Consider the following 23,126-nt stretch of genomic DNA (forward strand, 5'->3'; position numbering starts at 1 on the left):
TGATGGCATTTGGGAAAAAACTCCTTGTGTGTAGTTGTTCTGGTGTGCAGTGCCTTATAGCGTCTTTTTGAGGGTAGAAGTTGAAACAGTTTATGTCCAGGATGCGAGGGGTCTGTAAATATTTTCACAGCCCTCTTTTTGACTCGTGCAGTATACAGGTCCTCAATGGAAGGCAGGTTGGTAGCCATTGTTTTTTCTGCAGTTCTAATTAACCTCTGAAGTCTGTGTCTGTCTTGTTGGGTTGCAGAGCCAAACCAAACAGTTATAGAGGTGCAGATGACAGACTCAATAATTCCTCTGTAGAACTGAATCAGCAGTTCTTTGGGCAGTTTCAGCTTTCTGAGTTTGCGCAGAAAGAACATTCTTTGTTGAGCTTTTTTGATGATGTTTTTGATGTTAGGCAACCATTTTAAATCTTTTTTTTAATTTCTCTTCTCCAGCGGGAGTTAATATTCTCTGGGAATATACTCCTAGAGTAGTTTTTTCATTTACTTGCTTCCATAAGTGAATACTTATTAGGTTTTTTTTAAAAAAAATATTTTTCCAAATCTTTTGTTACCACCCTCTTTTTCTCTCACTGGTAGATGTTGACCCTTCCGGTTTGCTACTGAGACCCGGCAAAAAGAAATGCATAGAAAAGCTTACTTTTGGTCACTATTGAATATTGTGTTCTCCTGAAAAGCAAAGAAGCTTTTCGGGTTTGACATATATAAAAATAAAATATTGTAAACCTTGTTGAAAGGTTGAGCACAAAGGATTCAGGATCACCCTGGGCATCATTTTTGCCCTTTCCTCAACTAGGAGGTTGTTCAGAGGACCATTCGGACCCTGTTCATCTCACAAATGAACTATTGCAATGTAGTCTACATAGGGGCAGAATGCCATCTGGAAGCTACAGCTGGTTCAAAATGCAGCAGTGTAGGCAGCAATTGGCATCTCTCATTACACCCGTATGTCATCATTGCTTTGTGACCTATGTTGGTTACCAGTTGGCTTTCAGCTACAATTCAAGTTATGGGTCATAATCTGTGAGCTTCTTTGAGGGTTGGGTTATTTCAAGGAGTACCTATCAGGGGCTGCCACAAAGAAGAGGGAGTCAAGCTATTCTCCAAAGTACCTGAGGGCAGGACAAGAAGCAATGAGTGGAAACTAATCAAGGAGAGAAGCAACTTAGAACTAAGAAGAAATTTCCTGACAGTGAGAACAATTAATCAGTGGCAAATAACTTGCCTCCAGAAGTTGTGAATGCTCCAACACTGGAAGTTTTTAAGAAGATGTTGGATAACCATTTGTCTGAAGTGATGTAGGGTTTCCTGCCTAAGCAGAGGGTTGGACTAGAAGACCTCCAAGGTCCCTTCCAACTCTGTTATTCTTTTCTATTCTATTCCTGTGTTACCTGACCACCTGGTACAATTAGGCAAAGCTGGTGACTCTGAGTCCCTTCAATTAAATGTTGCCATCTTGTGGGATCAAGGAAGAGTACCTTCTCTGTCACAGCACCTACTCCCTCAAACAGCCTCCTACATTGAAAATATTCCTTAAATCTTTGAAGATCTGCTGCACTCAGACCTGAGATTAGGGTGTACGTGGAGCTCCTTGGTGATTTTGGTATTGTATGATTTTTGTCTTCGTGTAACTTTTTTTTTTTTTGTCTTTGTATTCATAATATATTTTTTATGATTGTAAACGAACCAGAGTCTTTTTGGAATTAGGTGATCTCAAAATTTAATAATAATATTAAGAAAAAGGAAAGTTGTGGCCAAATAGCATTTGGGTAAGTCCAGAAATCAGAATAATCTTGCCTATCAAATAGTGTCTCTCAATTGCTGACATTTAAAAATATCTGAGACCTAACTCCTGAATGAAATTTGCATCGGGCCTGCTGAAGACATTCTTTTCAGAGCCTTATAATTCAACTTCTATGTATGTCATATATATAATAGGAAAATCATATTCTTTATTTTTGCTATAGACATTAAGTGGTATAAATAGATTTTCATGTGTAAGAGAGTAATTAAAGAAATACTTTAAAAGATGATTTATATTAATTAAGTGCATATTTGGTCTTCTAAATATTATTGCTACTGGAACTATTTCTAAAATTACTATCACACCTTGCAAGATATCATTTAAATGGTCTACATTTATGCATTTTCCTTCCTTCTTATTAACCGTTAATCTGTAATATTTTTAATCTAAAGTCCAACAGAATAAAGAATAAAAAACTAGATAAGCACTTCTTAAAAATTAAGTCAATTTTGTTAGAAATTAGCTGGCTTAAATTGATCCTGCAAAGGTTAAAAAATATTTAGAATGTTATTGAAAGAAGTAGCTGAAATTTCTGCAAATGTTAACACTAGTAAAAGTTTAAAAATTCAGATTTTAAACAGTTTTTATCCTAAGGGCATTTTAAGAAAAGTCTGTTTCACTAAAGAAAACAAATTTTCTAATTACTTTTTAAAAAATTGCCATTAGTTTATTTCTGTAGTCACTTGGCTATTGGAGAGAGAACAATTCAAGATAGAGGCTTATAGAGCACATCTGGAGATAAAGATCTTGTCAAGGAAAATTAATAGAGTCAAAGTAAAAAAACTTAGTTATAAGCCTTTTAAGTGACAGTATGAAGTACCATTTTGTGAGAGACTTAATCCCTTCAGACTAAATCAGGGGTGTCAAACTCAATTTCATTGAGGGCTACATCAGAGTTGTACAGAGAGGGTGACAAGGGGGGACAGAGGGGGGCGTGGCCAGGGGGACATGGCCAGCTTGATGTCACTTGTGTCGGGGGGCCTGTGGTGGCCTGAGCACTCTGCCAGTGAAAACGGAGCTCAAGAGGGCTGTGCACGGCCCTCCCGAGGTCTGTTTTCACTGGCAAGAGGCACTGTGGGCCGGTCCTTCACTGTTTCTAGGGTGGCCCCATGGGCCAGATCTAAGCACCCCGCAGGATGCATCTGGCCCGTGGGCTTTGAGTTTGACACCCCTGGTCTATATGGATGAAGGAAGACTGGAAGAATGACAGACCGCAACGCATCAACTTCCATCTTTTCTGCCTGGTATAGTCCCTCCCCGAGCTTATTAGTAGTTGTATTCCTTATCCTCCTGATATCATCTGAGATATTTGGTAAATATTCTAAATAATCTCCAATATATATCAGTCTCCTTTCTTGAATGGCATGCGCAATGCATCTGAGGTGATGTAAGATGTTTGTCTATGTCTGTATGTCTACCTATATTTCTAGCACACTTTTCTACAAAAAAACCCCCACATTTGAACAAGATGGGTAGGTCACATATAAAACCCAAGCCTGTTTAGTTTCAGTGGTTGATCTGCATCGTGTGTCTTTGAAATGAAGAGAAGGGTGTTTTGTATAAGTTTTAGAAGATTTACCTGCCGCAAAATTCTTAAACATTTGTTCCTCAAACTTCTTTACTTTATGTAGATTTTACTTATGGCAGATATTTTCAAGCTGTTATTTTTAATACTGAAATGTATTGTAGCAGAAAGAATAGAAAGACTTAAAAATAAAGTATGTTATTTTGGCCTCCTCTCTGAAATAAGCATGATTGTCGTCATTAAATGAAATATTTTCTTAAATAAAACCTTTCCCTGTTTTGTAGACATTGCTTTTTGACATATACAGTAATGGCCAAAATTGTGGAAACCTTTTGGGAAAAGTGTATTTTTGAGGTTTGATGGCTAATAACACCACTTTATTTTTTGGGGGGGAGTTTCAAAATAATCCTATTCCACTGCTGGACTGGTCTGGGAATAGCCCAGACTTTAACCCAATTGAAAATCTATGGAGCCGACTAAAGAAACTTGTTAGTCAGAAGCGACCCAGCAATAAAACCCAGTTAATAGAAGCCATCATTCAATCTTGGTTTCACATTATAACAGCTGCAGAACTAAAAGACTTGGTTCACTCAATGGGAAGATGTTGTAAGGCGTAATTCGTGCTAAAGGTTACCCAACTAAGTATTAACTGACATGGTGATAATTTTTGTATATCTCATTTTTTCTATGATGATAATTTTTGTATATCTTGTTTTTTCTACGTGTTTCACTTTTCTTCTTTATACTGTAACTGCTATTCTAATAGCAAATCCTTCATAAAAGTTATTGCATTACAATCTTGATTAATTATCTTTCCATTGATATGTAATTTTATGATACTACTTCCCAAAAAAGTGGTGTTATTAGCTAGTTTTAGAAAATAATCTTTTCCCAAAAGGTTTCCACAATTTTGTACATAAATTAGATTATTGCACACTTTCTGTAGTGGCAAAGATTACTGTTATTTTGAGAAGGTTAGTGACATATATTGATTTCTCCTTCATATTAAAAAAAGTCTAAAAGTTTAGAGCTCATTCTGAGCTAACCTGCTTGTCTATTTACTCTTATTGACTGAATAAAGAAGAAGGAGGGAATAGCTTCAAATCTTTTCTTACTGTAAATGAAATGATCTTGTAGTATTTTTGGATTCTATCCTGATCCTTGACTTTTTGCACCTGACATTTTAGCATCTATATCTTTAATGCCTGATGTAGGTACTTGTTTGCCGTAGATGGGCAACTGGGATGATTTTCACACCTTGGGTGACACTGTTGGGAGTATGTACTCTTTGTACATATTTCTAAGGGCTCTTCACTTATTCACACACACCCCAACAAAATGAGGTAGCAGAGCATGACTTGGGCTGGATAAAATCTCAGCAAATATAATTTCTTAAAAACATTAGGGGGTTATATTCAGAGTTAAGACTGTTTGAATTGGGTTTCTTTACAGACTTCTTTTGTGATAAAACAATAAATTTCTAAAATCTCAAGTCTCCTCCCCATACTTCTAAGCATTTGGGGGTGGGGGAAAACTGATGTGTTTCATGCAACAGTTGTCAGAGATACAGAAGAAATTATTTGATTTTAAATGTGGATATACAATATTCTTCAAATGTTGCTACCATCTTTAATTGGTAAGACCTCATCAGCTTTGAGAAAAAAAAAATATTGTTTTGCATCTGAAACCAAATTGGAACTTTTAATCATTTCTTTCGCAAACATTCAGTAGATATAGTTTTTCCATTATCAATTAGGTTTGTAATCTATAAAGTTCATTATCTTCCCATTCCTGGAACTGATCATAATTATCCATGTATTTAAGATGTCCAGGTTCCACTTAAATACTCCAACTTCCCATACCTTAATCAATATTGAGACTCTAGCAGTCTTAAACTAAGCCTTTATCCACTGAATCTATTTTGATATGAATTGTTTTATTTGAAAAGTACCAAAGTAATAATTAAATGCCATGCACCTACACTTTCTTCATAGTTGTGTTCATATTGTTTGTTTGCTTTTCAAAAAAAAAATTAAAAAACAAAGAAATAATTTTCCATATACAAGTCAAGATCATACCACTGGAATTGTTTGAAACAAACTAAAACTTTAAATAGAATTGTCATTTTAATGGGGGGGGAGGGTTTGCTAACAAACAATAAATGACAGGTCACAATGATGTAATTTTTGTTTTTCTGTTTTCATAAGATCAGATCATAATTACATTTCTTTAATTCTGGGCCTTTGTAATAATTGTTGCTAAAGATGAAATCTGCTAGGGCTCACCTAAAGTCCAGTAGATTCATTTTTACACTTTTGATCATCGTATGGCAATCATTGATTTACTTTTTAAAAAGTAAAAACCAGATAGTTCTAGGGAAAGAGTTTACTTACTCTTGTATTTTTGGTTATTTTTTTAGAACACACCAGTGGGAACTCCAATTTTCATTGTGAATGCCACGGATCCAGACCAAGGAGCAGGAGGGAGCGTGCTTTACTCTTTTCAGCCATCATCCAACTTCTTTACCATTGACAGTGGCCGTGGCATTGTATCAGTTATTCGTCCACTGAATTACGAAGTCACACAGGCTTATCAGCTGCAAGTGAATGCCACAGTGAGTATGAGTCACCCCCCTTTTCTTTCTCTCTTGAACAATTGAAGGGGCTGCAGATGAATACATTTCATACATGCATTTTAGATGAATATTATACAGGTAGTCTTATAACAGCGGTTCAACCTGGAATTGCAGTCATAAGATATACTGGTTGTTAAGTGGGTCCATGCCCAATTTTACAACCTTTTTTGCATCAATCCGCAAGGGGACACCACAGACATTACATGAGCCAGCAATTGTACAACATATTGTACCCAGTGCACATTTTTTTGCCAAAAACTGAATGTAAATACCAGTTTCCAACGAAAGATGTTATAAATTGTGGTCACATGACTGCAGGATGCTGCAAATGGTTGTAAATGTGAGCAGTTGCCCAACTGCACAAAATGCGATCCACAAGGTGGGGGCAGCCATCAGAATGTTGAAACCGGGTCTTAGTTCTGGAGAGATCTCTCATAACTTTGAACATTCACTAAGGAATCAGTCATAAGTTAAGGATGACCTTAATTAGTATTCTTTAATTTAGCTTTCTGTATGATTTACTGATTCCCCAGCAGGGTGGCTGGGGAATTCTGGGAATTAGTCCAAGGGTAGTATTCACGTACCTTCGCTACCAGTTCGCAAATAGAGAGCCCTGGTAGCACAGCAGACTAAAGCACTGTTATTAACATCAGCTGCCTGCAATTACTGCAAGTTCAAATCTCACCAGGCTCAAGGTTGACTCAGCCTTCCATCCTTTCTAAGGTAGGTAAAATGAGGACCTGGATGGTGGGGGCAATAAGCTGACTTCGTATAAAATATACAAAAGTATGAAGGCTATTGCTTAACGCATTGTAAGCCGCCCTGAGTCTCCAGAAAAGGGCGGCATATAAATCAAAAAATAAAAAATAAAAAATATGAGCATGCTTGTGCTTGCTATGCTCGCGTGCACCTCCTCCAGGCATGCACAGAGCCTTATATGCATGCGCAGAGGGTCAAAAGTGGGACGTGATGATGTCCGGGCAGGTGGGTGGAGCCTCCCACCACCGGCGCTACTGTATCAGATGATCTGGATAGAACCGGCTGAATTTCACCACTGAATTGGTCCATATATCTTAAAAGTTGTCAAGATTGAGAAATGCTGATCTAAGCATGTTTTTTTTAAAAAAATAAAAATAAAAATCAGGGCTTTAACTGAGTTAGGACCTTGAAGATTATTTAAAGTTTAGGGACAACCTTGGACCACGTAAAACTCTTAGGAACATGGTCACCCCACATTTTTGTTTCTTCTCAATAATCACAGTCAACCCACATATATCTCAAAAGGAAATTTAAAATCAGATTTTATGGCCGCCAGCCAGTTTAATTCATATTAAGGTTTTCTGTAATCTGCATTCAAGATATACCGGTAAAATATTACAAGTAGTTTATTTAATGAATTTAATTTAATTCAGTACTGAAACACTGAATACTTCAAACATTCATCAGGTTCCATAGCACTTCTATTAAAGCAAGGAGGAATTTCTAGATCTCTTAGAAAGTATCGTTCAGTTAGCAGAATAAATGAATTTCTCTTTCTGTGGCTTATAATTGGGGGGAAAAGTGTTCTCATCCTGCCCTTGATAGCATTTGACAGATTTTGAAAATGGTGTGCTATAGTTCTAAAAGAAATAAAAAGACATGCAGCTATATTAGTGGCAAAGGCTGCTAGGATAGCTGACTGTTGTTTGCAGTTATTAAACATTGTCCAATTACTATTGAGATCCAAACCTTGATAATAGCATAACTAAAAACAGTTTCTGTCTGAAATTTGGCAGAGCTTTTTGTGGGTGGAAAAAAACCAACCAACTCTCCTCAGTAAAATATATTTTCTTAGGTTCAATTCTAATAATAATAATAATAATAATAATAATTTTATTTCTATACCGCCCTTCTCCCGAAGGACTCAGGGCGGTGTACAGCCAATTTAAAAACACAAGACACAACAATGATTAAAAATTAAAATAATTAAATAAATTTGGCCGGATTAAAACCCCAAAAATTTAAAATACCCCGATTAAAATTATTATGTTGATAGCCTATTCTAGAACATTGTGACAATAATAGAGTGGTTGATTCTGTCAACCACGAGTGAGCAACTCTTGATTGACAAGCATTTATCAGACCTGGTGTTCCAGAATGGCTGGGTTTTGCATCATTTTTTTTTTTTAGAGGAGCACTCCAGAGGATCAACATCATTGCCCAGAGGATCATTGGTTACCCTCTCCCCTCTTTGGAAGAGCTTTATAAGCTCCTGCTGCCTTAAGAAAGTTCAAAACATTCTTAAAGATCCATCTCATCCTGGGCACCCTTTTTTCGAACTATTACCATCTGGCAGATGGTACAGGATACTAAAAACAAGGACAAATAGGCTGAAAAATAGCTTCTATCCCAGGGCAGTAACTATATTGAATTCTAGTGTATAGTGCAATATTAATGCAATATCGGGTTTTCAATTCAGCTGTATAGAATGTGAAGGACGTGTGTTTGTGTTGTATTTTTATAGTCATACTGTACACTGAGGATGGCATTTAATTTTGTTGTACGAGGTGCAATGACAATAAAGTAAACTAAACTATGCATTTTAGGTTTTACACTACAATTTCCACCTCTTTCCAGTGTAAAATAGAGGAGAAATGTGCTATCAGTTTTTAACATTCAGTGTCAAACATAATTCTGAAAAAAGAACCTTTGGGTCACAGAAGACCTACCTCATCTGTAGATGTAATTAGCTTTTTATTGTCTATTGAATTTTACTTAACATTTATGTCAATATTTTCTCTTTATACATTTTTAAGGATCAGGATAAAACCAAGCCCCTGTCTGCTTTGGCCAATCTTGCAATCACCATTACAGATGTACAAGATATGGATCCAATTTTTATCAATCTCCCCTACAGTACGAACATCTATGAGAACTCCCCTCCGGTAAGAGCTCTGATAAAAGTATCGATACTATTGGAAACCTCTATCACATAATCTCTTTTGAAACAGACATGCTATATTAAGAAGAGCATAATGGGTACTGATGAGCTTCACCCCAACTTCACCCCATCACCTGTAGGAAGTCCAGAAAAAGTTATGAGTGAAAAGGTCAATGGATATAAAATCTTTCCATTCAGTTTGATAAGTCAGTTTCAGAATGGGAAAGATATTTTTGAGAAGGATATGCATGTAACTACACCAGTGGTGGGTTGCCCCCTGTTCGGACCGGTTCGCAAGAACTGGTAGTAAAACCAGCGGGAGGCCCCGCCCACCACCCCAGATGTCATCATTGGCTATCTGCGCATGTGCATGCGCGAACAAAGCACGTGTGCGCGATCCCATTGCAAACTGGTAATAAAGGTAAGTAGAACCCACCCCTGAACTACACCTAAACCCCCACCCCTCTTTTTTTAATTTGAACAATCATGAGTTAGTTTTCTTTCTGGTGGTGGGTCTCCATATATCTATTGCTGTTGTTAGTTGCAAAGTCATGTCCGACCCATTGCGATCCCATGGACAACTTTCCTTCAGGCTTTCCTATTCTCTACCATCCCCTGGGGACCAGAGGTGTAAATCCAGCAGGTTCTGACAGGTTCTGGAGAACCGGTAGCGGAAATTTTGAGTAGTTCAGAGAACCGGCAAATACCACCTCTGGCTGGCCCCAGAGTGGGGTGGGAATGGAGTTTTTGCAATATCTTTCCTCCAGGAGTGGGGAGGGAATGGGGATTTTGCAGTATCCTTCCCCTGGAGTGGGGTGGGAATGGAGATTTTGCAGTATCCTTCCCCTGCCACGCCCACCAAACCACACCATGCCTACCAAACCATGCCCACAGAACCACACCATGCCTACCAAAAAAAAATTGAATTTTACCACTGCCGAAGACCATTTAAGCTCACGCCGACTGCTTCAGTGACTCCATCCAGCCATCTCATTCTCTGTCGTCCCTTTCTTCTTTTGCCCTCAATCATTCCCAGCATTAGGCTCTTCTCCAGTGAGTCCTTCCTTCTCATTAGGTGCCCAAAGTATTTGAGTTTCATCTTCAGGATCTGGCCTTCTAAAGAGCAGTCATGGTTGATCTCCTCTAGGACTGACTGGTTTGATCTCCTTGCAGTCCAAGGGACTCGCAGGAGTCTTCTTTCTCCAGCACCATAGTTCAAAGGCCTCAATTCTTTGGCGCTCAGCCTTCCCTATGGTCCAACTTTCACAGCCATACATTGCAACCGGGAAATCCATAGCCTTGACTATACGCACTTTAGTTGGCAGGGTGATGTCTCTGCTTTTTAGTATGCTGTCTAGTGGTATACCATAGCAAAAATACAATATTGGGGTTAAAAATTGAACTTGACAGATAGTTTTGGCATCCCTACATAAAGATACAATGGGTTCATAATCAGTCTCATAGTTTATCAAGATAAGTCTTATCTTGATCTCTTATTTCTCTGAATTGTTGCTTTTTTTCATAGCCCTTGTCCCTCATGGTAGCAGGACTTACCTCCTTTTCCACTCTGCTCTTAGAGCAAAACTATGAATTTATAATGTGATTCATGTGATTCATTTTTATCAGATTTTAGCAATAATTTGTGTCTGGAGATCTGTACTTTGATATGACCCAAGGGCTAATCAGTAAAGTAAACTGAAAAACTATATTGTGATGTGACATTTTCCATCAACTGACTTATCACAGAACCCATTGCTGTTTAGGGTTGAGAGGGAGTGACTGGACCAAAGTCACTCAACAAGCTTGTGTATAATAATTGCAATTGCAATTGCAATTGCAATATTATTATTATTATTATTATTATTATTATTATTATTATTATTATTATTATTATTATTTTAATACTGCCCTTCTCCCGAAGAACTCGGGGCGGTGTACAGCCAGAATTAAAACATAAATATACAGATATCATGGTTAAAATTAATTAAAATCATTAAATAGTTTTGGCCGAATTTTAAAATCCAAAATTAAAACCCAATTTAAAATCATTCAGTTAGACAGCCCCGCCTGTCAGAACAGTAGGGTCTTGAGGGCACAGCAGAAGATCCAGAGGTCAGAGATGTTACGAATATCCAGGGGCAATTCATTCCAAAGGGCAGGAGCTCCGACAGAGAAGGCTCTCCTCCTGGGTGTCGCCAGCCGACATAACTTGGCTGACGGTACCCTGAGGAGTCCCTCTCTGTGGGAGCGAACTGGTCGGTGGGAGGCTGTTGGTGGCAGAAGGTGGTCCCGTAGATACCCTGGTCCTATGCCATGGAGCGCTTTAAAGGTGGTAACCAACACCTTGAATTGCACTCGGAAGACCACTGGGAGCCAGTGCAGCTCGCGCAGGAGAGGTGTTACATGGGCGTAATGAGGTGCGCCCATAATCACCCGCGCGGCCGCATTCTGGACCAGTTGGAGCCTTAAGGAGGAATAGAAACCTAGGTATCTCTGCTCCTGGCTCAACATCTTAACTACAATACCATATTGGTTCTCAAGATTTCCCTGGATCTACCTGTTGCCCAAAGTGGCTTGAATTATGTTGCAAAAGATGGAGACAAGAATAACTGAGTGGTTTCAGCTTTAGCCTTGATAATACTGTATTCATTTCTCAATAGTACCCCCCAAAAATGTTTGTAACCTGGTATCTGCCAATCATATGCAGAATGAATATGAATAAAAAGCAGAATTGTTGATATTGTCAGTGAAAGAGCTTTAGGACTTCTCTAACAGAAGGATTTTTCAACCAGCTTAATAAAAGATGCATTATATAACTAACCAATAAGGCACTTGATAATGCAGCTTAAAAGGCTTATAAGTAATTGAAGGAGAAAGACATTGCTGCAGGAACCACAATGAATATCATTTCAGAGTCTATATTAAATGTTTTCTTCACGCAAGACAGTATAAGCAATGAAGGAGGGGAAAAACACAGTCTGATAATAGCAATGGGGGGTAAAAATGAAAAATTATTATAGAAATGGACGCACACATCCCCACATCATCTACAATTACAGACAGTACATACTTTTGTGGTGATTAAAGGGAATATCTTTCAAAATGTTATTAACACAGCTGCCTGCAATTTCTGCTGGTTCGAATCTCTCCAAGGCTCAAGGTTGACTCAGCCTTCCATCCTTTTTAAGGTAGGTGAAATGAGGACCCAGTTTGTGGGGGCAATAAGCTGACTTTGTATAAAATATACAAAAGAATGAAGGCTATTGCTTAACGCATTGTAAGCCGCCCTGAGTCTCCGGAGAAGGGCGGCATATAAATCAAATTTAAAAAAAAAAAAAAAAATAGCAGTTTTTCTGAATTTCTATAGATTTCTATAGATTTTTGCTTTTCTATAGATACTTTTCAAAACATAGATGATAAATGATAGTAAATGGTGTCAGTCTTAGCATTCAGGAAAATAAAAGTCTTGGAAAATTTGTATCTAGTTTGAAATGTGACATTTCTTATGAACAGTTTACCCATTACCTAAACATCTTCCAGGTTGTTACAGAATAAGGTAAAGGTAAAGGTTCCCCTGTACATGTGTCGGGAATGTACTAGTCCATACTAGTCATTCCTGACTCTAGGGGGCAGTGCTCATCTCCGTTTCTAAGCCGAGGAGCCAGCGCTGTCCAAAGATGTCTCCGTGGTCATGTGGCCGGCATGACTAAACACTAAAGGTGCATGGAACCAACCAAAGGTGGTCCCTATTTTTCTACTTGCATTTTTTTACGTGCTTTCGAACTGCTAGGTTGGCAGAAACTGGGACAAGTCATGGGAGCTCACCCCATTACACAGCACTAGGGATTCAAACTGCTGAAACTGCCGACCTTCTGATTGACAAGCTCAGCGTCTTAGCCACTGAGCCACCGCCTCCCTCCTGTTACAGAATGCCTTAACTTTATTTCCTCCTTCCAACTTGAATTGATTAACTGTGATTAAACAGGTTATCATTACCTGTTTAACAAAAAAAGGTTGTATATATTCAACAGAGCTGGCTTGTTGTGAGTCCACTCAATTAAATAGTGCCACTATTTGAGACCCAGGAAACATACTTTCTCCATCACACTGCCTGACCTCTCAAATAAGATTACCCCAAAAATCTGTGGGGTTCCCACCCAAATGATGTTCTGGAAGGTCTTAAAGACCAGACTGTTCTCCTACGTCTTGGGTTAGGTTGAACGAATCCCCTTGTGGTATGTGCTTTGTAAATGTTCATCTATTCAGTGACCAGATTTTCAATTTATTTATTCTTTTTTTCTTTTTTTTTTTCTTTAATTTATATGCCGCCCTTCTCCGGACACTCAGGGCATCTTACAATGCGTTAAGTAATAGCCTTCATTCTTTTGTATATTTATACAAAGTCATCTTATTGCCCCCACAATCTGGGTCCTCATTTCACCTACCTTTGAAAGGATAGAAGGCTGAGTCAACCTTGAGCCTGATGAGATTTGAACTTGCAGTAATTGCAAGCAGCAGATGTTAATAACAGTGTGCTTTAGTCCACTGTACTACAGGCTCTTTTACACATTTTGTACTGTGTTATTTGTTTTTTCTATATTGTGAGCTACCTGGTTATCTGCAAGTTAGGTAGAGCCTAATCAGTCAGTCAGTCAAAAAAACATTCAGTAGAAACAGTCAGTAGAAAACATGCAGGAATGAAAAACACTGATCCAATTAGAAATATTGATTCTTTTGCCTCCTGAATTATTATACTCACTAAGGTGATGTAGGAGGAGTGGCAGAACCTGGGGGTGGAATTAAAAGAGGAATCAGCCTAAAATTCCTATATAGCCACAAGCAGACATAAATCCAACCCCCCTTGAATCCTATGGACCCTCATCTATCTCTAAGCAGGTGCTAGTCATTAATTGAGAAAATTCCTGTGCATATGTTGTTTATCAATAAATCAGTTTAATTGGGCTTTCACATGTGAACCTGGTCTTTTACACCTGACAGTTACTTACCTGTCTTTCAATATGTTGTGAGTGCTTTCATAATTTTCAGATAATTTGCTATCTAATTGATTCAATATTTCTAAGAACGAAGAAGCCCCTTAAATGATAAGCTGCAGTTGTTTTATTGCATCTCAAATTGAACTAACCCTTTCCCTAATCCATCATTTTTAAAGTATCTATGAAATAATTATCTGGAAGTTTTTATCTTGCCTATTTTTCAACTTACAGCATCCAATAACATGATTTGTCAATGAACATTTTAAGCTCGCTTAAGAAGTCCCAGATTGCAGTTCTGATTTTCTGTGTTTGCAGTAGATGGAACTGTCTGTATTTATTTTTTTTAAAGGCAAAGCCCTGGTTGAGACATGTCTTATGACATATTGGTATAAATAGGATACTGAAGTCTGGAGGATTGGGTACTATTTCTAATGTGATTATCTGTCATTCTCATGTAAATGCTGCTTCCCAGGTTGAGAAGGTATTTAAATATTAGGAAAGGTGTCTGGAAATTCTGCTTGGACAATTTACTTAATCTATTTCTCTGCTTATGTTTATCTCCATAGTATATCTGAGTTTTGGTACCTTTGTATTAAAGCAGGAGAAAATGAATATAAATCCGTGTACATTATTTGCTTTATTATTGCATCAAATCTTAATTTTCCCTGCCAACTGCATGATATCCAGCCCATCACTGATGAGTTGGCAGAAAGGAAAGAAATGGATAAATTGCAGAAAATTATTACAAAGAGATTCCTATCAGCTTTTTGACTGGAATTAAGGCGCGCAAAATAGGATTTCTTGCCTCTAATATCTATCAAAGCAGCTTTCCAAGCCACCCTTCTATTCCCTTTCTCTCTGCTCTTCTCACTGTGATAATAGGCTGTAATTTCAAGTCCTTAACCTAAGAGAGGGAGGGAGGAAAAGACAGATGGAAAATCCAGATATTGTACACAGTAGCATATTTCATGTGTCCTAACAAATCCTTATCTAATCTCAATTATTTTGGTTGCAAAGTGTCTACAGGTAACCCTAGACATAAAACCACTAGTTAAGCAACCGTTCAAACTTACAACAGCATTCAAAAAGTGACTTGCGACCAGTCCCCGCAGTCAGGTAATCAAAAGCTTGGCACTTGGTAACTGGCATGCATTTACCCCACAATCCCCAGATCACGCACTAGTTATTTGCAAATCTTCCCAGCAGGATTCTGACAAACGGGGGAAGCCAGGTTCACTTAATAATTGTGTGATTCATTTAAGTGCAATGATTCACTTAACTAGCTGCAGTTCACAATCCCCTATGCCCGCTCCAGGGGCCACAACAAAAAGACTCATTGGGAGCAAATGGTCTTCCAGAGTGACAAAACATTTGTCTGCTAAATTAAGAACCCCCTACTTCAACTCCTCTTCCAAATTAGTTTAGCAAACTTGTCCGAACAGATATTATCATGTTAGCAGTGTATTATATGTACACTCCAGGCCCTAAGTCAGTGATCGCTAACCTTTTTGCCATCGTGTGCCAAAAGCGAGGGAGCACTGGGGGGAGGGGCGGTGTCGTGCACGTGGGCACACCCATACTTATATGCACCCTGTCCCCCACGCATGTGCGCATGCCCCCCCATGCTTCCCCCTCTTCCCCCTGGTAGGCCCGTTTTTTGCTCTCCCCAGGCTCCAGAGCCTCTCTAGGAGCTTCTCTAGGAGCCTGGGGAGGGCAAAAACGGCCTTCCCCACCCGCCCAGAGGCCCTCCGGAGGCTGGAAATCAGCTGGCTGGTGCGTGCATGCCTGCCGGAGCTGAGCTCACATGCCCGCCAATATGGCTCCATGTGCCACCTGTGGCACGCGTGCCAAAAGTTCGCCATCACGGCCTTAAGTGTTTCAACACTTAATTCTATCCAACCCTCTGAAACCCTATACTATTTCAGACAAATGGCTGTCCAATATCTTCTTAAAAACTTCAATGTTGAAGCACAAGTTGTCCCACTGATTAATTGTTCTAACTGTCAGGAAATTTTTCCTTAATTCTAGGTTCATTCTCTCCTTGATTAATTTCCACCCATTGCTTCTTTTCCTGCCTTCAGGTGTTTTGGAGAATAGGTTTGCCCCGTCTTCTTTGTGGCAGCCCCTCAAATATTGGAACACTGCTTTTATGTCTCCCCTAGTCCTTCTTTTCATTGTACTAGACATACCCAATTCCTGCAACCATTCTTCATATGTTTTAGCCTCAGTCCCCTAATCATCTTAGTTGCTTTTCTCTACACTCTTTCTAGAGCCTCAACATATTTTCTTTATTGTGGCAACCAAAACTGGATCCAATTTTCCAAGTGTGTTCTTACTAAGGCATTATAAAGTGGCACTAACACATCACATGATCTTGATTCTATCCCTTTGTTAATGCAATCTAACACTGTGTTGGCTTTTTTGGCAGCTGCAGCACATTGCTGGCTCATATTTTAGTGATTGTCCACTAGGACTCCAAGTAGTTACACTATTGATCAAGGTACCACCTATTCTAATATAATAATGTGATTTAATGCAGATAATATAGAAATTAAATATTTCTCCCAGTGGGGATGAGAGGGGTATTGAGGGCATTAGCTTCCTTTTGCCTAAAATAACAACTGCTGGAAATCTAAAATGTTAATGTTTGCATGATGCAATAGTAAGTTATATAAGTGGCAAATTAATGGGATCTCAATAGAGCAGGTATGTACTTATCCTTGGAGCCCATATTTTTCTTACTGAACTTAGTTCCATAGCTGTCTTAAGATTCTTCTATTTGAGGGGGCCACATTTTATTCCCGCAGCTTGAACAGTTTTTCTTACTAAGGTCAACTCTCAACTTCTTTATGGTGTTGCAGTCTGCATTTTTATGAAGTTGTAGTATCATGGAATCTGTCCACTACAAATTTGTAAGAGCAATACTTGTAGTTCCAAGATGCATCAAAAATGCTGTTTTAAAGTTAGAAGCGGGTTTGGTTTCTGTGAGTGTCAGAGCTTGGTTTTATTTCCTTAATTTCTGGTTGAAATTGAATTTTTCTCCTCTGGATCTGGCTTCTCGGAGGCCGTTTTAAATCAACCTGGCTAACAAAAGCTAATAGCAAACTCCAGTCCTCTGAAAAGTCTTTGTCCATTAGGCCTTGAAAATGCCAGGTGTCAATGTTGTCAGTGTGTAAAAAATTATATTTCGCTGATAAAGAAATAAAGGGAGACTAGTATAGATCTATTTCAAGCTATTTAGCTCTCATCAGCTAGCCATACCCTTACTCGGATTCGAACTTGGGCTGCCTACACATTAGGCAATTGTATTAACCTCTGAGCCACAAGTTCTCCTCCCTTCATCAGCTTGAGCCAGGGGAGAGATTAAATGTTTTTCTATCGAAACACCTGGTCTACCCCAACATGTGGGAGGAAGCATACTGCTTCCCTATATATATAGCAAAGCATTATATATATAAATGGATTATTAGTGCTGTGATTATATAGATTCTGTGCTGCTGGATTCTGTGTTCTGGTTCTGGCTTCTGCATGGGTATTGTATACATGCATCGTACTTTATATTATTATATATAAAGGAGTTTCTTTTATAAATTAATCCTGCTGAATTATTTACTTGTGTGCTGGTTGGATTGCTGCAAACTCTAGCAAATTTATCTGGGGTATTGATTTTCAAACCAGCTTAAGTCCTAGTATCCAACTCTACAGTTTATGGATTATTCTCGGATGGATATGTGCCATCATCTTAGGTAACTTCAAATTCTAATTGTAAAATTTTGTTGGGTATTTATGTTGCTGGATTGGATGTTCTACCTCTGCGTTTCTGTGAGGACAAAGTAACAGAATAACAGCATAGGAAGGGACCTTGGAGGTCTTAAAGTCCAACCAGGAAATCTTATGCAATTTCAGACAAATGATTGTCATTTAAAACAATCCCTTTCAGCCATGTTGAGATGGTTCTGTGGAATCCCTAAGCCATATGTTCCTTAATTGCTCTCTCTGGAGAGAATGAAGGAAGATATATATATATATTATCCCATTTTAAAGAACTACCCTGATAAAAAGAACTATGTCTATCTGTCACTACTTCTATCTAATCAGGATCCTCACATATCTTTCCAGGTTGCCAGATTTACCGTAATGCTATCATTTGTTGTATGCATCCTACCCACAGTTGAAATTTAGCACGACTTTGTGATTACCGCTGCTATTTCTACTACAGTTGCTATAGCAGTGTACTTTATGTAATTTTACTTCATTTTTAAGTTTTATTAATAATTACAGTTCTATGCATTTTATTGTAGTGCTTTCTGGCCCATAGGCCATAATAAAGGTTTCGATATTGAGTTACAGAGTGAGGGGATAAATGTCAAGCTATTACTTTCTCTTTCTTTTTTTTAAAACACTGAATATATAATGTAAACTCTATGCAGCTACTGTAATTGCAAAAAATAGTGCTCATGTATGACCGCATAACTTCCATCCAATTTAGTGCTTACCAAAAAAAAAAATGAATGCATAAGGGAGACGAGCATTTTCAAGAAATTAATAAAAGAAAACATAATGGACCTATTGCCAAGGCTGGTGTATGCAGATTTTATTTTCTGCTATGCTGTTTCTCTCCTAAATCAGGTTTGAGCTTCCAGTTAAAAGCTCAATTTTACTTTGTTTACAAACTTCAGCAGCATTAAAAAAAGGGGGGATAATGTCCATTGTAGGCAACAGAAATACTGTTTATACTAATTTTATACTCTACAAATAGCATTCTAGGGATGGGTGTGTTGTAGAGCAGGGGTCACCAATCTTCATCATTTTAAATCCCGCGGACCACTAATATGATCTGCCTAATGACCAGCTGGATGGGTGTGGCTAGGTGGTCATATGACTGGGTGGGCGTGGTCAACTCAATGTCACTCACGTTGAGGGGTGCCTCGCTGGCCTCTACTCGCCCCTCCCCTCCCAGCCCATCCTCCCCTGCCTGCCCAGGCTCCTTAGGGCCCCAACAGGAAGCAGTTGTTGGAGCTAAGCAGCCACCATGAGAAAAAGTTGACAAAAGAGTTCAGTTCAAATGGATCTGACCGAGAAGGAGGCTCAGCAGAAGCACCTCACTGAGGACTAGGAGCATAGGCTTTCCAAGCAGAGGGAAGACCTGCGGGAGTGCAAGGCCAGGTACCGGTGCCTGGAGGTTCAGCAGGCTGAGATGGTCAATCAGTTCCAGGCCATGATGCAGTCCCACTAGAACAAGGCTCTCCGACTCTTTGCCACCAGCGACACTTCCCTCCAGCCTTCGCCCAAAGCCCTGCATCAGGAGGCTGAAGCAGACCCCAAGTCGGAATTTCTGCCCCCCTCCAACCCACACAAAAAGACCTCAAAGGGGGAGACTCTTTGCAGCAACACAAACGTTCATTGCATGTATCCGGCCGAGGGGCCGTAGTTTGAGGACCCCTGATTTAGTGCAATATAAAAAATGCAAATAATTTTTCTGAGGACCACCAAAATTTTCTCATGGACCACCAGTTGATGACCGCTATTGTAGAGGATTAGAAATGTGATTTGTTCATATTAGAGCCTTACCAACTTTGAATGTCTTTAAAACCATTCAAATTCATTTTAAAAATGCTCATTCCTGCATTATAAATGAATACATACTGCTTCATACCTCTAAACCCATAGAGCTCGTCTTGCCTCTTTTTTACTGAAAGATATATTTAGTTTGTAACTTGTTATAAAATGTTCCTAGGTGTTATTTTTTAAAATCCTGAGATTGCAACATGTTCTTACCTCCTGTTGGTTATAGGTAGATATGAATTCCTGGAGAACTTTGTGTCTAGACTGAATTTCTTTCACTGTGCTGATTTCTTCCAGTCTGTGATATTCTTTGACAGAGATTAGCTCTTTCTTCCAAGCCAAGATTTCACAACCGGTCCCAATTGATTTATTATTATTTAATGAAATAGTTGCAACTTTGGACAGCAAGCATTGCAGTCAGCTTTGTATATTATGATCTTGTGGAGTTGTGATTGAGGTAATTGAGGTGGATAAAGGAAGTACTTTTATTCTGTCATAGGTATTAGTATCATCATAAATAGTGCACTTGTGGAAATATACACATACATACATACATACATACATACACACACACACACACACATATATACACATACACATATACATATACACGGTGTTTCCCCAAAAATAAGACCCTGTCTTATATTTTTTGAACCCCGAAATAAGTGCTTGGTGTTATTTTCGGGGAGGTCTTATTATTTTGGGGCATGTGGAGCCGTCTTACCTGATTTCCAGCTCTGCATTTAAATATTTTTGGGAGGGCTTATTTTGGGGGGGAGGCTTATTTTAGCGCATGCACTCCAAAGCCCTATTGGGCTTATTATTAGGGGATGTCTTATTTTCGGGGAAACAGGGTATGTATATATATGTGTGTGTATATATATGTACAGTATCTGTATGTGTACAGTATCTGTATGACAAAATCGCTCAGATTCAGGAACATCTGGACTCTGACTGGGTAGATTCAGCGGGGAGGACAGAGGCAGGTCTTGTGAGTATTATCTGGGAAGAGTTTGATTCTGTGACGCCCGAAGACGTGGACAGGATACTGGGCAGACTGAGCGCAGCCACATGTTTACTGGACCCGTGTCCCTCCTGGTTGGTGCTGGCCTCTCGGGAGGTTACACGAGGCTGGCTCCAGGGGATTATAAATGCTTCCTTGAGTGAGGGTGTCTTCCCTGCCACCTTGAAAGAGGCGGTGGTGAGGCCTCTCCTCAAGAAACCTTCCCTGGATCCGGCAGTGTTGGCAAATTATCGTCTAGTCTCCAACCTTCGCTTCGTTGCGAAGGTTGTTGAGAGTGTGGTAGCGCGACAGCTCCCCCAGTACCTGGATGAATCGTCGTATCTGGATCCGTTCCAGTCGGGCTTCAGGCCTGGGTACAGCACAGAAACGGCATTGGTCGCGTTGGTTGATGATCTCTGGAGGGCTCGGGACAGGGGCTGTTCCTCTGTCCTGGTCCTATTAGACCTCTCAGCGGCTTTTGATACCATCGACCATGGTATCATGCTGCACCGGCTAGAGGAGTTAGGGGTGGGGGGCACCGTTCTACGGTGGTTCTCCTCCTTTCTCTCTGACCGGTCGCAGTCTGTGTTGACAGGGGGGCAGAGGTCGACCCCGAGGCTCCTCATATGTGGGGTGCCACAAGGGTCGGTCCTCTCGCCCCTTCTGTTCAACATTTATGTGAAGCCGCTGGGTGAGATCATCCGTGGTTTCGGGGTGAAGTACCACCAGTACGCTGATGATACTCAGCTGTACATCTCCACCCCGGACCACCCCAATGATGCCCTTGAAGTGATGTCCCGGTGCCTGGAGGCCGTGCGGATCTGGATGGGGAGAAACAGACTCAGGCTCAACCCATCCAAGACCGAGTGGCTGTGGTTTCCGACATCCCGATATAGTCAGTTGGTGCCATCGCTGACTATTGGGGGCGAGACACTGGCCCCCACGGAGAGGGTTCGCAACTTGGGTGTCCTCCTTGACTCACAGCTGTCTTTAGAAGAGCACATGGCGGCCGTGGCCAGGGGGACTTTTTATCAGGTCTGCCTGATTCGCCAGTTGCGTCCCTTTCTGGATCGGGACTCGTTAAATACGGTCACTCATGCTCTCGTTACTTCCCGCTTGGACTACTGCAATGCTCTCTACATGGGGCTCCCCTTGAGGAGCACCCGGAGGCTCCAGCTGGTCCAGAATGCGGCTGCGCGGGTGGTTATGGGAGCGACGTGGCGCTCCCATGTGACCTCCCTCCTGCGCGAGCTGCACTGGCTCCCGGTGGTCTTCCGGGTGCGCTTCAAGGTTTTGGTTACCACCTTTAGAGCGCTCCATGGCATCAGACCGGGGTATCTACGAGACCGCCTTCTGCTACCAATAGCCTCTCACCGACCAGTACGCTCCCATAGAGAGGGGCTCCTCAGGGTGCCGTCGGCCAAACAGTGTCGACTGGCGGCCCCCAGGGGGAGAGCCTTCTCTGTGGGGGCACCTACCATCTGGAACGAGCTCCCCCCAGAGATACGGAAGATCCCGGACCTGCGCACGTTTCGCCGTGCTCTCAAAACTTTTCTATTTCAGCAAGCTGGCCTGGCCTAACTCCCATCTTTTAAATTTTTTAAATTTTTTAATTTGTGATTTTATAAATTGGGTGTTTTAATCTGTGTTTCAGCCGGAATATTTAATAATTTTAAGGGACTTTTTTAATATGTGGATTATCTGTATTTTATCTTGGCTGTTCACCGCCCTGAGTCCTTCGGGAGTAGGGCGGTATAGAAATTTGATTAATAAATAAATAAATATACACACACACACACACACACACACACACACGCATACACGTATACATGTGTGTATGCATTGTACGTGTATGTAAAGTGCATTTGTGGATATGTATGTGTGCGTGTATGTACATTGTACGTGTATGTAAAATGCATTTGTATGTGTGTATACATACATACATACATACACGGTGAGAGAGAGAGAGAGAGAGATACACAGACAGATAGACATATATATATATATATGTGTGTGTGTGTGTGTGTGTGTGTGTGTACATTGTATGTGTATGTAGATACCCACAAGTGCACTAGGCACACACATCCAATGTATTCACACACACACTCAGTCAAAAGAATTAGTTGATCTACACTGTCCTTGCCCCAAAGGCTTACTATCACTAAGTTAATACCTCCTTATTTTATACTTCCTGCGACTGCTTTATTAGAAGCTCAAGACTTTATTAAAAAAGATCTTTGCACATCCCTTTTCTTTCTGTTAAAAACATTGAAACAAATTTTCTTCTCCCTTTCACCCCCTCCTGCCTCTCAACAGGAGTATTATTATAGCAGAAGAGTTGGGCAGAATTTTTTTTTGTTTAAATTTCCCCAACCCTGCCCTGTGAGGGAAGAATTCAGTATTCTTGTTCGAGTGACTGCATCTTCAATAGTGTGCAAACCAGATACATTTGTGGTGCTTTAAGTTGTTCCAGCCACTTCAGAAATATTGTGAGCATATGTTTTGAGTACCAGTAGCAGTGGTGGGTTGCCCCCGGTTCAGATCGGTTCGCAAGAACCGGTAGTAAAACCGGCGGGAGGCTCTGCCCACTGACCCGGACATCATCATAGGTGATTTGTGCATGCGCAGAAGAGCGTGCACGCACGCAATGCGAACCAAACCACCCCTGACCAGTA

The 23,126-nt window shown here is 40.1% G+C and overlaps 1 protein-coding gene across 1 annotated transcript in view; it reads left to right on the forward strand.

Annotated features, from left to right (window-relative positions):
* CDH23 (cadherin related 23) overlaps positions 1–23,126 on the forward strand; it is a 639,510-nt gene that overhangs the window by 231,466 nt on the left and 384,918 nt on the right. Inside the window, exons 7-8 of the mRNA XM_070946306.1 lie at positions 5,754–5,948; positions 8,765–8,893. Coding sequence (XP_070802407.1) covers positions 5,754–5,948; positions 8,765–8,893 — 324 coding nt within the window. The remainder of the gene's footprint in view (positions 1–5,753; positions 5,949–8,764; positions 8,894–23,126) is intronic.

This window comes from Pituophis catenifer, unplaced genomic scaffold, assembly GCF_029215685.1.
Source record: "Pituophis catenifer annectens isolate HBS135680 unplaced genomic scaffold, rPitCat1.0.hap2 SCAF_6, whole genome shotgun sequence".
Lineage (NCBI taxonomy): Eukaryota > Metazoa > Chordata > Lepidosauria > Squamata > Colubridae > Pituophis > Pituophis catenifer.